We start from the raw sequence: 18,181 nt of genomic DNA, 5'->3' as shown, positions 1-18,181 counted from the left end.
CTGATCAAGGGTTACGACAGTTGCCGCATAATGTCGTTCAGTCTGTGAAAGTAGCGAATAGTCTGATACAACGCAAGCACGAAGCAGCAGATGCCCCTCCTTTCAGGCAATTCGCGTGACCTGGTAGGGTATCCCCTTGGACCTGCTTGTGTGACATCGCAAGGGTTGTGGCAGGTGAAAGAGGATTGACAACTGCTTGATTGGATTAACCGCAGTATCGTGAAAATTGATCGGTGCCATTGGCTGGAGGACCTCCTTTGAGGGGCATCTTGACGCTTTGTTTTTAATTTGCATCCGACATAGCCCTTTATACCTTGATAATTTGAACTTGAAGGGGTCTGCGAAAATTTTGTTCGGATTGTGCAAAGTTTGAATTAACAGCGGCCTTTTTTCATGTCCTGGGGGTTGGTAGCACTGCCTCCTGTTAAAGTAAGCCGGATGTTTGAATTAAGTGAGTTTGAATCAACGGGCACCCACTGCATTGCATAAAAAGCATGATGCGTTTGAATGGACAGTGACAAATTCTCGATGTCAAGCACAGAAGCAGTTGGGTGATGCTCTTTTGTCTACAAGAAAATTGTGATGCGCCAAGGTTCCAAGTGTTTGTATGTATTGCGTGCAGTGTAAACGGTCCATGCTCAGAACAAAAGACAGAAGAGCATACTGTATCGCATGTTGAATAAGGAAGGAGCAGCATGAGGAAGAAAAAACAGAGGCGCATCATTTTTAAGAGGCTGGCTTACATTAGCAAAGTTTTCAAATGTTCTCTACAAGCATTGGTCTTGGGCTGAATCCCGGCCATGGCAGCCTCATTTCAGTGGAGGCAAAATGCAAAAACGCTCGTGCTGTGCGATGTCAGTGCAAGTGGTCAAAATTTATCCAGAACAGTCCACTGCAGCATCTTTCATAGCCTGTGTACAGCTTGAAACCTTTCAGTCCTGCATACCGTGCCGTTGGCCATGAGGCCATGGCCACTTGCCAGCCTGAACTCATTTCAGTGCTAGTGTATTGCAAACCATGGGCTGGAGTGGGGTCACGTTTCCAGTGCCTGTGTTGTTGCACTGTGAGCTAATGCTACAGTCGGTCATTATGCAAAAAATTGCTATACAGCAGAGATGTACGTGAGCACCGTTGTGCCTGCTTAGAGATGCGCTCCCGTTCCCCTGTGTGCCAACTGCACATGCAAGGGGCAGGTGTATGCTTGCAGATGGCGCTTGCACTGGCTGACAGGGCGGGCTACTTGCCACTGTAGAAGATGTGCAGAATGGTTACTGTGAGTTTGGGCTAATGCAGGCCAAGCAACGTGCCTCGGTGTTGTGGCTGGTATCCAAGGCACACCAGAATCGGGTGCCCCCCGAGCTGCGTGAGGTGTTCTACCGGGACCAGGCGGAGCAGGACCGGCTGCGGCCGCAGCTGGTGCAGGCACTGGCCAGCGGAGAGCTGTACTGCTTGGCCCTGGCCAACATCTACGCCGACCCAAATTATCACAGCCTCAGCCACCAGGGTGTGGTGCAGGCGCTGCAGCGCAAGGGAGTAGATGTGGAGCCACCAGCTGACCATTGCCCCCTCACGGAGACGGTGCTTGCCCAGACAGCGCCGCTGCGCATGGTGGGTCATTTTTGCGGAGCGCACACTTCCCTTGGTATGCACTAGAATTATGTGATACCCAGATATTTCATTCTCTACACCTGTATGCATTGGTGTCACATTTATGAAGTTTGCATCATATTCTAAAGTAAAAAAAAACATTCTGAGGATGATTAATATACTCCCTAATGCAAAATTTAAACGCAGCACTCTGCTTTGGCGGTGCAAACGGCAGGGTCCTCTCGGAGGCGCTGCCTAGCCTCTACTTTGGCATAGTGAACTCCTGAGTCCTTTCGAAGGTGGCAATGAGCTTGTGCTTTAGAAGAACTTCTTGTTGGGCTAGTTGGTGCATTGCTTTGAAGAACCACGTTGCGCATTCAGAAGAGACAAACAGGGAAAGGCCAAGAAGACGGAAAGAGCGCAAACTATCAACTGAGTTTATTTGTGTGAAGGTGCCTTATACCCGGTGCCCCAGCTAACTTGAGCAAAGGGTTAAAAAATCAATTATTAGAGGCAGGCGAGTGAAACCAGTTGCATATTGGTGAAAGCAATCTTGCACACCACAGACAATTTTTTGTTTTGCAAATAATTAATAAGTTAATTAAGTTTAATTATCTGAATTAATAAATATTGACTTTAGACAGTAAATTGCATTTGAAGAGTTGTCCAGCACCTCCAGAAACCCCCATTCCACCATTTACGATACTGAAATCCTCACGTGCGTCTTTTTTTCCCAGCTCCAAAGAAACCCCACGAAATACAAAATAAACCACGTGACTCATGCACTTGTGCACCACGATTGTGCTGCTCTCAAGCGTGGTTTGAGCAAACGAAATAGCCTGCAGCCTTGACTCGATGGCCCCGCAGCAGCGGCAGGCCGATATGTCGGCGGTGGTTTCTCGTCTGCGTCAGCCAGTGACACATATTACGGTGCGAATTGCCGCCGCCAACTTACCGGCCTACCGCTGCTGTGGGGCCGTTGAGCCAAGGCTGCAGCGATTTCGTTCGCTCAAACCATGCTTGAGAGCAGCACGATCTTGGCGCGCAAGTGCGTTAGTCACGTGGTTTATTTTGTATTTTGCGGGCTTTCTTTGGAGCTGGGAAAAAAAGACTCACATGAGGATTTCCTTATTGTAAATGGTGGAATAGGGTTTATGGAGGTGCTTGTCAACTCTTCAAATGCAATTTGCGGTCTAAAGTAAATATTTATTAATTTAGATAATTAAGTTTAATTAAATTATTAATTATTTGCAAAACAAAATATTATCTGTGGTGCGCAAGATGGCTGTCACCAATATGCAACTGGTTTCACTAGCCTGCCTCTAATGATTGATACTTTAACCCTTGGCTCTAGTTAGCTGGGACACCCGGTATATGCAGAATCACAGCAAAAGGACAAGGGGAACGAGAGAGGGGGGGGGGGGGGGGGGGGGGGGGGGAGGGGGGAGGTAAAGCCAGTCATCTCCTGATCAACAACATGTGCGCAGAAAATTCTTCTCCTTCTTGTACAATTTGACAAAAGTGTCGCTTATACATTTATCGCCATTTTCTTTTATGTGGTAGGCTTCCAAAAGCTCACACGCTGTTTTGTTTTTTTCTTTTTCGTAGAATTTTTATCTTCGAAAGCAGAGGCTCGCATCCACTGCAGGCAAGGCAATGAGCGGGCAAATTCACTCCTTCTTTATTTCGAATTGATCGCGCATGTTCCCCTGCACGTTCATTCACGCAACGGCCTGTTTGTCCCACGTAGGCGCCTCCACACTTGAGCAGGATTTCATAAACCACGCCCGTGACACATTTGACAAATGTTTCAGCATGTTTTATGCCTCATCCACTGCCTCTAGCTCCTTGGTTGCTGATTCTCAGGCACAAGCCTGCGAGTTTCTGCGAGTACCTGCGTATAAGATGCTGTAAACAGCCGCCATTTTCACTCACAAAGATTGTAAGCGGTTTAAGAGCTACCTTTTTTGCTCTCAATTTTAAGTTTGCATAATTAGGTGCGCAACGCCATCACATCAGCGGTGTTCACTACGTAAATGGCAGCTGCCGGTGACGCAAAAATCATCGGCCAAGGCCGACCAATAGGAGTGGGGCAATATGGCGGCATTGTGAGAGTCGCGTTTTATGATTGAGAGCGGTGCAGACTACAGCCCTTGGGCAAGCAGTGGGCAGAGAAAAGAAAAGTTGGGGTGGGTTGTAGAGCAGGTATTTCCAAGCAGAAAGAGCGAGGGCCTGTGGAAAGGAGAGGATATGAAAAAGAAAAAAACTGAAATGGAAAAGGAGCGTGGAAAGGTAACATATATGAAGGAAAAAACAGGAAAGCAACGCTGAAAATGAAAAACAGAATGCAAAAGACAGACAATAACGAGAGCTCTGAACGTCCATGAAGCGTCGGGACGTTATGAATGACTGCAGGGAGAAATTACTTCATAGTGGCAATATTCTCTCTCAGACAACTTCAAAACCATATAACTTGAGTTCTATGATAGACAGGAAGACAATTTTACATTTCTTGCATTCCTTGGTGTCAATAGAACCCAATGGCATACATTTGATCAAGTTTCCCACAGCAAATCTTTTTTAAAGCTCTTCACAAAATACAGTCGAGCCCGCTTATAACGAACATGAGCGTCACTCGGAATCCGTTCGTTATATCCCGAAGCTCGTAGTAAGTGGACCATAGCTTTAAAGAGAGTTGCTAGTCAAAACACAAAATTTTTTCTTTGCGAAAAAGTCGTGATGGCAGCAAAAAAGTCGTTTTTGCAGCGCAGATCCGATGAGGGAGGTTTCCAGTTTATTTAAAGCAGAAGCGTGCTCTTCGCCGAGGCCCTTGGCGTAGACAAGTTGTCTGATGCTTTGTAAGCCCATTGCTACAGGTGCGCTTATGGGTGCTGGCTCTGAAGTTTCCTCATCTGGTTCTTCCGTGTCACTCTCGTCCCGCTGTTCAGAAACGATGCCCTCGTCCGTGCATGGTTTCACGGTGTCGGCGTCGTCATCGACAGAAATAAAATCACTCCAACCATCATGACTCCCATGTCGGAGTCAGACGACACGCTGCCACAAATCGCCGCCGGTCTGGTGGCCGTCACCCCCACCCTGGCCGCTTGTCATCTCTACCGCTGAATACAATGGAAATGGGCACGGTATTCCCGTGCGCCATCTTGAATTACAGAAACGTCCGCACCGCAACAAGAGTGACAAAAGCGGGCAATGGGGTAGATGTGCAACGTGCACAAGCGGCGGTCAAGCCAATCGAGCTAAAGATACAGACGCACAGCACCAGCGGAGAGACCAATGAGGGGTGTCCGTGTGAGCGTCAGTGCAGCCACCTCTTGGCTCCCATGGCAGGCCTGCTTCACGGAGCGTGGCCTCCGCGATTGGCACCGGCGGTGGCGCAGTTGATCGCGGAGGCCACGCGCGGATTTGCAAGAGAGTGAGGAGAGGGGAGTGGAGTTGCGAGGAGGGGCAGGAGGGCGATCGTGAAAGGCGCATCGGCGGAGAAAGGGTAGCTTGCTTGAGAGAGAGGCACGAAACGGGGCAGGCAGTTCGCCTGTGATGTGGCTTGGGAAAACATGCCACGCGCCGGGCGCACAGAGGGGTCGGAGGCAAGTTATCTCATCGTGGTGCCGGGTTTACGCCGTCCGTTCGCTGTAACCGATCAGCAGGGCTTAATGGAATTCGTTATACGTAGGATTTTGTGCCATTGAAACAATATATTTTGACGGTCGCGCAGGTCTCGTTTGTTATAAGTGAAAGTTCGTCTTAAGTGGGGCCGTTAATATGGGCTTGACTTTACATGCATAAAAATTACATAAGTGCTCAAAGAATTGTTCTACATGAAATTAAATTACATATTTAGAATCGACACACAAAAATACATGTTCCCTGAAGATTTCTCAGCTGTGCTTCATTCATAAAATTTTTTTTTAAAGACCAGGCTCGCTCCTTAAAGAAAATATTGTACGCAATACGCGTGACTTTTCAGTGACAGAAAGCGCCCGCTACAGCTGCCGACCGCCCATGGTAAATAAAAGGCAGCCAGCTTGTTCACACAACACGATGTTTTACATTTATCTTGAGGGTAAAAGGGAACGGAGAGGAAAATTTGTGGCATGCACTCACTTGCTGCACAGTGGCGTGCTCTGTGCCATGCTGAACCCAGGCGCCGTGACGAAATGCCACCTGCAGCTTCGCTGAACGTGATTTTGCGCTGTTATTGGACGGTTGTGCAGATGGTAATTTACGTTTTTCATTCCTCTTATGCAGGTACTGCAAGAACCGCGAGAGGGTGCGTATAGGTTTCTAATTTTTCTTTTCAGGAGGACACAGGGGCGCAACAAAAACACACGGACATAGAAGTAGACAGGGACGAGCGCTTCGTCCCTGTCTACTTCTATGTCCGTGTGTTTTTGTTGCGCCCCTGTGTCCTCCTGAAAAGATATGAACCAACACGCCCAAATACAAGTACTTCTAATTTTTCTGCCAAAAATAAATAAAAGGGATGAGCTAAAAAAATCTTGCTGCGTTTTTCTTCATAGATGCGTTAGGAGAATTTTCCAACGAATTTTTCACAAGTTTTACGTGGTATGAAGCGCAGGCATGCCCACATTGACGCCTGAAAACTAACTTGCAAGCTAACTCGCGAGCTCAATGCAGAGCCACACCACTGAGGCTATCGAGAACCATAAGCGACGCCGAAAAACCACCTATGGCATGTCAAACGCGTCGGTGTAGCAGCGCATTGCTGGCGGCTGACCGTCCGTGCAGATGAGCGGTTTTACGCTTGCAGACATTATACGCGATCATGATGCAGGATGCTCCAACAGCTAATGGAGAGTTCTAGAATTGGAAATGCACGTTTGCGCGCAGTAAACGCAAGTATTTTACGGGTCATTATGCTTTAGGTTACATCATTCAACTTCCGCAGATGAGAACTCCGGTGATAGTGGCGCCATCCAGTTTGAATGAAGAGAACAATTTCTACAACAAACTGCTGCCTGTTAGGCCTAGAAGCTACTGAACCATCCAGCAAAATAAAAAACGCAAAATTTATCGTCCATTCAATTTGTAATAGGCAAAATAAGACGAAGTGAAAGTCCCACACCAGTTTATATAGCCAGTTCATGTTCCGAAAATGGCAGTAACACCGATGAGCTCACTTCGAAATGAGAGGCTCTGCTTCAGGGGGCGCCTGCTTCAGAGCCCGCCGCCATGTTGGCTGTCCTTGAGCATCTGCTGCTAGAGGAGCGTACACTATGTGTCTGACGTCACCATCCGATTCTTTCGACCCTTTTCGCTGCGTCCGAACCACCACATCGCTTCTGGCGTTTTGACCAATCAGGTGTAGCTGCTACGGCAGATTATGACGCAAGGTGATGAAACTAGCCAGCGGCAACCTACTGTTCTAGATCCGTGACCAAGCACAATATTTGAAACTCCGAAATGTAACAAACATTGGAAACGTAGTGGTCTCTGTTAGTGCACATCGATCCCTGGTCATAGTCAAAAGGGTCATTTCTGAATGCAATTTCCTGACTGTCACCGAAGAAGAAATGTTGGAAGAACTTAAAGACAAAAACATCGCTCAGGTCTGCCGAATAAACATCTGTAAAGATACAGAAATACCCCCAAAACACATAGTCCTGATTTTTGCCTCTAGCCAGCTCCTAGAATCCATCGAAGTAGGATGCATGAAAATAACTAAGACTCTTTCTCCCAAATGCTCGACACTTCTGCTACTGCCAAAAATTTTGTCATGGCTCTGAGTTGTCGTGGCTGCAAAACCTCTGCGAAATGTGAATTAAATGATCACTAATAAGAGAGCTGCAACACTGCACCACTGTGCACGAACTGTGAAGGGGACCACCCCACGTGCTCGAGGTGGTGTCTTACCCGGAAAAAAGAAAAGGAGATAATAACCATAAAGAGAAAAAAAATAACTTTCAAAAATGTCAGTCAGCGATTCAGACAGACACAATGCACATCCTTGTTCACAGCAAGAACACTTTGCTGATGTGGTAAGAGGCGGAGGGAGTGTACCACACTGGGCTTCGGCACATGCCCAGACCACACAGAGTGCGCCTGAAGCAGGGCCATCCATGCCGGGCCGACGTAGCGAAAGCTGCCCTGCCACCCTCGAAAAAGGGCCAGCAAGTCCTTTTTCGCCACCCACCAAGCTCCCAGTTGGGAGAGGCCTACAAACCATACACCCATAGGTTCTCTGTGGGCTTCCAGAGCCTCTAGTGAGGCTATGAACGTAATGCCTAGCTCACTTCCGCTAAAGTGGCGGCGGAGTCTCTTGGAACAAAAAAAGGAAAAAAATCCCAATAATGGGCTTCAAACAAACAGGGACCTAAGTTTCCGAAATGCAACCCCAAAAATTGTCATTCCTAATACACTGGAATTGTAACGGACTATTATATCTTAGCCATTTTCTCACCTGTGGCCTTATGTATACAGGAAATAAACTTAGGTCACCAACACTCAAATATACTCAAGAAATATAAAGTCTTTCGCCATGACTAAAAGAAGGCAAGCCGGCTCTCAGGTGGTGTTGCCACTTGTGCAGTTTTTATTGGGGAGATATATACGTTTTCCCCAATTAATCGCTGCTGACACTGCTCAAAACCATCAGGACCCCACCGTGTGGTTGCGCGTGCTACCGAGCGCACGGCGACCACGGCGGGCCTTGCTCTGATGGAGCAAAGGAACGACACTTGAGCTGACACAAACAGGCATTTATTGCTGCAACAACTATAACGTAAGTTAGCAACAAAATACGCTAAGAAATCGAGGTCACCCGACTCACCAGCAAGGTTACGAGCGAATGTTCGCCTACACTAGGGCAAAGGGACACTCCAAAGCCAGACGTGACGAGATGCAGGAACATTTTCCCTGCCATTTCCTCGCCCCGCTGGCGAAGAGCGGAGAGCGTGCCGAACAGTTCGAAGGCGCCGACAATCCCAGCTGAAGAAGAGGATGTGCTCTCTCCCATGCCGACTCTCTCCCTTGTTAGTTACAGGAACTACTAGGGATATTCACGGAGCGCGCCCCTCCTCGAGGAGAGGCTGCCGCAGGGGGAATTGCGGGAAAGCAAAGTGAAGGGGGAAGACGCGGGGCAGTCCCCACACATTATAGTAAAAAAACGACATCGCAGCTCGTGAGCTTCCGCTGAAGACTAAATTTGAAACCGTAGCAGCCACTCTCCTTACACACAACACAATAACAGTGTGTTGTATATATCTAGAACCTCACCTCAGACTAACCATAAATGAATTAGAAGACCTCTCAGAGCAGCTACCTGAGCCGAATTTGGTAGTTAAGGATTTTAACGCTCATCCTTGTTTTTGGGGAAGTGAAGAGCGGTTTAAGACGCCAAATTATAGAGAATTTTATTCTGTGTAATACAGTCGAACCCGAGTATATCGAATTCTAAGAGAATCGGAAAATAGTTCGATATAGCGAAAATTCGAAATACACTCAGATAGAGGCTTAAACTGCACTCGAGATCATGACAAATAGTGGCTTACCGATCATCTATATCTACCCCCATAACACACACCCCTGCCCAGAATTATTAAACACTCTGACTAGCTTCATCATTTCGCACCACCCCATCTGTGTCTGAAATTCAGGTTAGGAGGGTAAACATGAGATTCTTTTTTTTTATTACGGACCAACTGCACAGTCTTGGGCTTGGTATTTTGTTGAGAGAATTTGCTTAAGTGCTGTTGCACTCATTATGAGCTTCCACGCATGAGGTGTGGCAGGAGCAGAGTTCGTGAAGCAGTGCAAAGCAGAGTGGTGCTGAGAATTAAATGCATTTAGCTATCGATTCAGAGAACAAATTACACTGAATGATTGTCAGGCTGGGTGCTCTCTGTGGAGGTGCGTTGATTTTTTTATAAAGTGAAAACTTTAGTTGGCTTACTTCGGATGCATTACAAGCCATATTGAGCGTGTTAGTACGTCTGGCCTGGAGTCAAGGCTGTGCATTCTGAATACTTTGTGCCCGTCACGTTGCATTCAGTCTGTACAAAGACACTCTTTGCGATCCCATCTCTTGTGCATATAAAACTGTAACATGCGTTGATTATCTGTGCCGTCATAAATTGGGATTTATGTGTAGTGCCAAACAGCTGAGCTTTATGAGGAGCTTGGCAGCTGAACTTGATAAGCTCATTTTGCATGCATGTTTGGAGCACATTTTTCTGAATACAATGTGTTTTGTTTTACAGAGTGCACACATGGCTGTGATCAACGGCATAATGGAACTGTACATCAAGGAAGTGCTTATACCCATCAAAGTCTTTGAAGTGGTCAGGTGAGGTATTTTCAGCATAAGACTAGAGGTATCACTCTGTTTATGCTTGCATTGTATTGTCTGCGTGTCGTTCAGCATGTGCCAGAATTCTGGCTGTGACACTGAAACACTTCTAGGTTTTGTTTCAGTCCCTCAGCTGGATTCCCGTCCTTTGTCTTAGGGTCAAGATTGCTTTTGTTTTGTTGCTGGAATTGGAAGATGCCACTATTGGCTGGCTTGCTTTTACTGGAGGGGAGCAGGATGTGCCTGCAAGTGCCTAACAATAAAAAGATAGAATTAAAATAGGTGTAGAATGATCACCAGGGCTGGGGTGGTTGCGACAATTGTGCAGTTTTCTGCACCATGCTCTGCGGAAAACATAATTGGCTCTGTGGCAGGGGAGCCTGATTCCTTGCCCAGTATGTTACAGCTTTCTGTTTTTCATGGGTGTGTGACTACAGTCAAAACTCGAAAGTGCCGATTTAACGAAGATATCCCGATTCCCCCTGAGACGCTCATAGGGTCCAATGCTTTGACTGACTCGGAATAACGAAACCAATTTCGTCATTTGTCCCGATTTAGCAAACCTTTCCTCGAAAAACGAGTGTGGAAAAGTGGTAATTTTCGGTCTATTTTGTAGAGAACGTCCCAAAATTTATTGACACAAGCCAACGGCCATATTGCGGAGCGCCTTCGTCCCACTTTTACCATTCTGCGCGGCGCAAAACGACACAGCCGGTGTGGAGGGGGTGGACGTGGTGTGTGCGAGCAAGCGCGCCGCTAACTCTACTGACTAGCGTGTCGGACATGGAGCCCCACAAAAAAATAAAAAGGCTTACCCTACACAAGAAAGCGAACAAAATTCGTGCTGCAATGAGTGGACAAAAGAAATGTGATGTGGCTGCAGCATATGGCATTCCGGCTAGTAGTACTCTTTCTACCATATTGAAAGGGAAAGATGACATTCTCCGCGCTACTTCATCGGGGAATCTCTCACACAAAAAAAGCGCTGAAGACTCCTCACGGCAAGGCGGAAGAGGCCCTCTATGCATGGTTTATGGATTTGCGGGCGAAGAACATCCCCGCGAGCGGAGATCTGCTCCAACAAAAAGCTCGCTCGTTCGCGTGCTTGCCGGGTGAGGACGAGTTCAAGGCAAGTCCCGGCTGGCTGTCGCGTTTCAAAGAACGGTACGCCATTGTCGGGAAAGTGCTGAGTGGTGAAGCGAGCTCTGTGAACATGGATTTAGTTGGCAACTGTCTGTCGAAAAATGTGCCTGACATTCTTGGAAAATACGCTCCCAGCGATGTCTACAACGCCGATGAGAACGGCCTCTTCTAAAAGATGTTGCCCAAAAAAAATTGGTAGTGGCTTAGCTCCGCTATGCCAGGATATATGTAGCGGGAGCTACGTTTCCCTGGATGAGCTTGTTGTTCTGGTAATGCCAAACGCAAAGTGTCATACACTGGATTACTCACTGGTGTCAAGTCCTTTTGGTGCCACAGTCTGTTGCACACACTAAAAATGGGTCCAAACGGATTGTTCACAAAGTCTGCTTCAAATGTCCGGGTCGCAGATGCACTTTCGGAAACTCGAATGGTGTGATCAGTCGCACGACGGGCCTTCACATCCTCTTTGGTTGGTTCCCGTTGACTGACGCCTTCCATAGGTTCCATCTCGGCGGCTATGCGGCATCTATTATGCTTGGCAGTCTGGTGCCTCCGTTTGGCAAGGCGTTCTTCTCTCTGTTCGGGCGTCTCCTCTAATCTCTTCGCCTTTCAATGCTCATTCTCTCTTTGCTGAGCAGCCAACTGCCAGGCGACAACCTCAGGTTCAGAAGAGTCGGAAGAGTTATTGTTCTTTTGTCCATATTGCCGTTTAGCAGCGGCTGCGCTCTCCTTCTGTGCATGCATATCAAGCGTTGCGATGCAGCCGTCAATTACATCTCCGCCTTTTATACGCAATGCCGTGCATGCGGTGACGCGCGGTTTGGGTGATAGAGCGGCTTGCGGCGAGGCGGTAGTGACGAACGTGGTGCAGGTGTGGGGTCTCTCTGGTTACGACAGTAGCGGCGCATGCGCACAACTGCTCGTCCGTGCGACGTCACATTCACTTTTGACGGTGGAGCAGGCGCACGGCGACGAACCACGCGGCGCACCCACTGCTCCTCTCCGGTTGCCATGGTAACGGCGCATGCGCACAACTGGCCTCTCTCATGTACCGGAAAGCGCGCGGCGCACCCACTGCTTCTCTCATTTTGCCATGGTAATGGCGCATGTGCACAACTGACCTCTCCCATGTATCGGAAAGCGCGTGGCGCTCCCACTGCTCCTCTTCGGTTTCCATGGCAACAGCGCATGCGTACAACTGGCCTCTCGCATGTACCGCGAAATGCTCGACTGGTAGCCTAGTGTAGCTCCTGCTACAAAAATTTGTTGCAGGAACGCGCTACCTTTATTCGGCATATTTTGAATTACTGAAAGTAATCAGAGATGCTGGTTTGCCACATCCGGTAGTTTGCGGCTCCAAAGGTCTCTTTCTCAAGTTGGTCAACTAGGTGAAACATTTCAGAACTTCCACTGTGGCACTCAACAAAACTGAGGATAATGTTCAGTGATACGATAACTTCACCGAGAGCAGGTGCTCGGGGAGGCTTATCGGTGTCGTCGCTATCGTCGCTGTCATCGTGCATGTTCGCAACAGCAGTAATCTCACTCTCCAAGTCCGAGTAGCCTGTCTGCTGATCACTGTCAAAGTTCAGATACTCGGTGAAGCCGACTGCGTTGGACTCACCCTCCTCTGCGCAGAGTGCACTGATGCGTTCGCAATACTCTGCTCCTTCTTCGTCAAGCGTACATGGGTAGTCTGCATCGGCATCAACAGTGCTTTCACTGGAAAAACCGGCGTGTTCAAAACACCGCCTGATGAATGCGGGCTCCACTTGTTTCCAAGCGTACACCATGAGTCATATGGCTCCGAGGAGGTCGATGGAGTACTCCTTGCCATTATCATAGCAAAGCAGCATGCACTTGAGCAGGCGGTGCCGATAAATCTTCCTTGTGTGGTGAATGACGCCTTGGTCCATCAGCTGTGAGATCAAAGTGGTGTTCAGAGGTAAAAATACCATCCTGATGGCCTGGAGATGTGGGATGTCGCCATGTACCGGGCAGTTGTCGACGGCAAATAGGACATTCCTGCCTGTGGCCGCAAACTTGCGGTCAAGTTGCCCCACGTACTCCTCAAATATTGCACCTGTCACCCAGGCTTTCTTACTGTGCCTGTAGATGAGTTCATCCTTTGTTGGCAGCCGCGCATTTTTGAAGCAGCGAGGCTTCACAGTCTTCCCGACAACCAGTAGCGGCAGCTACAGGATCACAGAATAGCACAGTGATCCTGTCCTTGGCCTGTTTTCTACCCTTGATTGCGGTGTTCTTCACTGTGAATGTTTTTGTTGGCACATTTTTATAAAAAAAGTGCAGCCTCGTCAAGGTTGTAAACGTCGTCTGCACCGTACTCTCTAAGCAGCGGTGCCAAAGTGTGCTTTTTCCAATCTTCGACAATGCTCTCGTTAGTGCTGCCGCTCTCACCACAGACGGTCAGAAATGTCAAATTATTGCGTTCTTTAAAATTGCAAAACCATTCGTTACTGCACTTGAATTCTTCTTGTCCAAGTTGTAGAGCTAGGTCGTTGGCCTTCTCCCGCAGTAGCGCTCCATTGACGGGAAGGTGGGCTGCGTTTGCTTTCTGCAGCCAGCGAAGCAGAGCAGATTCCACATCTTGATACGTGAGAGCCCGCACTCGTGACCGCTTCGAAGAATATGCCTTGCTGTAGGCCTCTGTTATCTTCGACTTGTTGTGCAGTATTGTGGACAACGTCGAGAGGGGCACTCTGTGCCTTTTGGCCAACTCAGTCTTGGAACAAGCGTTCTTGCCTGCTTCTTGGATCAAGCAGAGCTTCTGCTGCAGCGTTAAAGTCTTGTACTTCGGCATTTCGTTCACTGGTACGGTCACAAAGCTAGCACTTCTGCACAGCCCCCCCCCCCCCCCCCCCCCCCCCCCCCCCCCCCCCCCAAAAAAACAACGGCACAGTAGCCGACCGCTAACCGCCCCGCACAACACAAAGAAATGGCGCAGGCTGGACCTGCGTGGTGGTGGTGGCAGCGTACTTACAGCGTCGGAGGCACGGGGGAAGAGCGGTCGCGGTACGGAACACGTGCTCTGCTGATGCTTTGCGAAGAGAGGTTGAAGCACGCCGTGGGAGGGAGGGGGGGCGAGACCATGTGATAAAAACGGGTATGCCTGCTGTGTTGCAGTGAAGCACATCTTCTCCTCTGCAGGCACGCATTTCGGCGGTCCACGGGGCGCACTGTGGACCGATTTTTGTGCCGAGAGTGCTCCGGCTGGGGCGCTTCGCCTATAAATCATCGCCATTGCTATGTGGCTTTGCCTCGCAGCTCCATAGGGCCATTGTTTTACCGGGTTGGCGGCGAAACATGGATCGGGCATTGCCGCATAGCACCCCAACTTTCGAATTAACCGGGCTGGCACAGGCCACCTGTTCGAATTACCCGCCAAATTTACATTGGAAAATACGGGACCGCAGAAAACCTTCTAATTATCCGGGATTTTGCAATAACCGAGTGCGAATTATTGAGGATTTACTGTACATGCATGCAACCGCAAGGAAACAGCTTGGTGGGGTGGTCCTACCCCGCTCATTGCATGAAGCAGCTTCCGAGCGGTCGGCGCTCACCGTATCGGACGGTGTCGGAGCGCCTGGTACCGTGCTGCAATACCAGTGAGCTCGTAACGGCACTCGTGGTCCCAGGCCACCCGGCTCCCGGAGCCACGACTCCTAGAGTCAAAACAGAGATAGCATGGAAAAATATGTACAGATAACTCGGACCACCCATGCGGCTTCCGTACTCACTCGCTTCGGGCTCGGCAATTCCCCGAGCGCTAGGCCTCGCGTTCCCTTGATGCGGACTAAGTGGTTGTCATGCTGAAGATACCCCACAGAAAAATGTGCTGAGCATGTCGAAAAGTTCAAACATGCTGCAGCGCAGTACACCTCGCACTCAAGAAAGCATGCCACAGGTCCTAGCGATCAAAATTCACACTAGGTATAGCACTTGTCAAGTCCGGACAAAGAACGTTCCTCGAACCGAACAGTCGTCCAATGTTCCAAGAGCAGTCCCCACGTTGAGCTGCCAGATGTGGGGTTTTAATGACGGGAGATGAATATGTTCTCTCCACTTAATTGCGGTTGACACTGTTCAAAACTGCCAGACCCCAGCCCGTGATCGCGTACGCTATCGAGTGCGCACCAACCACGGCGGGCCTTGCTCTGGGTGAATGAAGGAACGACTCTCTGGCTGACACAAACAGGCATTTATTGATACATCAACGATAAACGCCAGCTAGCAACAAAACACACAAAGGAATCGAGGTCGTCCGACTCATCAGTAAGGTTACGAGTGAATGTTCGCCTACGTTAGGGCAGGGGATACTCCGCGGCCTGACGGGATTTTTATTTTTCTCCTTTTTATTATTCACGTGTGAAAACTTTCGACTCTGTTTGTCATGGGTTTTACCATTTTTTTTTTTCAAAGATCTTCGATTCACTCTGCATTTTACTGACCTCTTCCTTTTGTTTTCTTATTCAGTGACACAAACACTGCTCCTTACTATTCGAATTGGATATTCGTTCACCTCTATTTTTTAATTTTTTAACATGCTTGCTAGAGAGTGACAGCATCAGGCGGTATTGTGCCAGCCTGTCTTGACAAAAACAAAGTTCTGTGTCATTCACGGAATTTTACAAAAGCGCTCAGGGACAACCTGGAAAAGTCAGGAAAAGTCGTGGAATTTGGAAACGTCAACTTGGTAAAAACTATGAAGCTGAAATCAGTGATATTTCTTTTAAAATCCTTCGAGCTCTCAATCTCCCCCCTCTCAGTGTATTTGTGCATATAAGGTAAATTAGTCTCTTTCTGGTCGTAATTTCGTTCCTACTTATGTCCGTAACAACAATAGCAGCAAAAAACATAATGTTGCTGCTAGTACACATTCTCAGATCCACGATTTTTCGCTAAATTGGGGGAAGCCGGAGGCCTTTACCAGGATGATTTTCTGGATTTTTTTAATAAACAGGGTTTGAATTAACGAGGTTTTGTTGTGTTTAGTAATAGGTTGCAGTAGGCGTGAATATGTGGGTGCAGGCGGTTTTCGGCCGTCAACTACCCGGAGGAGGTGCCTGTGGATGCGGATGATGCCGCACTGCTCTGGCTCAACAAGTGCTCGGTGAAGATGCGGCACCGCATCGAGGAGGAGCTGGGGCCCGGGCAGCCCCCTGTGGGGGGGCCGCCCATGGTACAGGAGCTAGGGGAGCTGAGTGATGGCTGCGCCCTGGCTGCGCTGCTCAGCTTCTACTGCCCGCAGCACTTGCCCTGGCAGGACCTGTGCCTGCCGGGCGAAAGCCTGGCCGACTCACTCTACAACCTGCAGCTGAGCCAGCGCTTTTGCGAGACGCACCTGCCGCACGATGTCTTCTTCCTGACGGTGGAGGACGTGCTGTTTGTGCACCCTTCCATCCGGCAGAACCTGCTTGCACTCTTGGCCGACCTTATGTTTATCTTCGAGATCCGGCCGGCCAAGTGCGTGCGACGGCCAGGACTGCGCTACGACCCTCCTAGCATTGAACACACGCTACAGGGTACGCTTTCTGCACACCGATGCACGTGAACCGCTCTGCTTGACTCTTAGCTTTAAACATTCACTGTCTTGATGATCTGTTTTCGGGACACTTGCCTTTGCACTAACAATGGCATTTCAGCAAGGGCTTTTAATTCCATTAGAGTGTGGCAGCTACTAAGATCGCTGGCACTGCACATGTCAACTGCATCAGCTGACTTGGTAATAATCTTGCTGCCATTTCTGCCTACAAGGGATTAATGTTTTGTTGTTTCATACATTGGCACTAATCTGCACTCTGCAGTCAATAGCTTTGAGTAAAGCACTGCAGCTAGATCCATACTCATCTCATACATCTTCCCAGCTCTCTTTGCAAAATTCAGAGCTTGCCAAGAAAGGAAATGATAGTGAAATAAAAATGAGTCATTGCTTATATATAAGTTGGCTTGATCTTTTATTAACGAGCTTTGTGTGGTGTGGTCATATAGCAAAATTTGAGTAGTTTGCTTGCCAATGGGAATGCTTTGAGTCTCGTAACAACTTGTCATTGCTGGTTGTCAATCTGGAAATTGTGGGGCACTAATTTGATCCAAAACCTGGCTCCTTTGTGTTCTTGCATTGTATAAAGTTGTGGCTACCGTGTGTTTCTGTGCAGCGGCTCGGCATCGAGGGGAGTCCTTGCGCAAGGCACGTGCCCTGCAGAACTCGTGCAGCCACATTCCAGATCTCTGTCCACCCGATGACCACAGGTGAGAGTGTGTGTAGACCGTTTCCCCCCTCTGCAGCGAGGCTTAACTGCCTGCACTCTTCTTGCACAACCAGCCAAGCCAAGCACAATGGGGCCTGGCCGGAGGGAGCAAGGAGGCCCAGCCAAGGTGAGCATGGATGCGTGTACAGCTGGCTTCAGTGTTTTTTGTGAATGCTTTCTGTTGACTTGCTCATTCCCACAAGCAGATCAGATAAAGGGAGACAGTGGGATGTTAATCACATGCCAAATACCATAATAGCCCGAGTATGGTATGAGGGATAGTGAAAACAGTTGTCATCCGTGTGTAATACAGACGAGAAAAGTGCACTGAAAGCATTTATTTTCATTGCATTTCGTGCTTTGAGCCGTGTCTCCACGGAGAGCTACGAGGCGCACGCCCTGCGCGCCAGCATGCCCAGTTCAGCTGTCCACCGAGCACTTAAAAGGGGCTCGCATATGCCTGGTGCTGGCTCACTCTCTCACTCACCACAGCCGCCACGGTGGCTCAGCGGTTGTGGCGCTCGGCTGCTGCAGCGCGGGCACTGAATGCATGGCTTGCATCCCGCACTGCGCACATGTGCAGACTGGTCCCAACATATCGGGTGCGCTGGCACGCATGCCCCTGTAGTGTCCGTGTACTGTCTTTCGAGAGTTCCTTAAGAGATACCTTTCCATAGAAAGTCGTCTTTGGTGCCGTGGAGCCCATTCAATATCCTACATTCGTTGATAGTGTGACTGGCTAGCTCCTCAGGAAAGCTGGCCCAAGTGTCCGAGATCCAATTGCAGAGTGTGGCTGGAGAGGACCATTTCAGCTGTCCTGTGGCAGCACTCTTCCTGCCTCATTAAAGGGACA

The 18,181-nt window shown here is 48.9% G+C and overlaps 1 protein-coding gene across 1 annotated transcript in view; it reads left to right on the top strand.

Annotated features, from left to right (window-relative positions):
• Window positions 1-18,181, top strand: part of Patronin (calmodulin-regulated spectrin-associated protein patronin) — a 147,950-nt gene that overhangs the window by 30,110 nt on the left and 99,659 nt on the right. Inside the window, 5 exon segments of the mRNA XM_077630731.1 lie at window positions 1,294-1,608; window positions 9,825-9,910; window positions 16,109-16,602; window positions 17,236-17,329; window positions 17,403-17,455. Coding sequence (XP_077486857.1) covers window positions 1,294-1,608; window positions 9,825-9,910; window positions 16,109-16,602; window positions 17,236-17,329; window positions 17,403-17,455 — 1,042 coding nt within the window.

Source organism: Amblyomma americanum, chromosome 7 (genome assembly GCF_052857255.1).
Source record: "Amblyomma americanum isolate KBUSLIRL-KWMA chromosome 7, ASM5285725v1, whole genome shotgun sequence".
Classification (NCBI taxonomy): Eukaryota; Metazoa; Arthropoda; class Arachnida; order Ixodida; family Ixodidae; genus Amblyomma; species Amblyomma americanum.
Note: the sequence above shows the minus strand (reverse complement) of the source record. Positions and strands in the feature narration are given on the sequence as shown.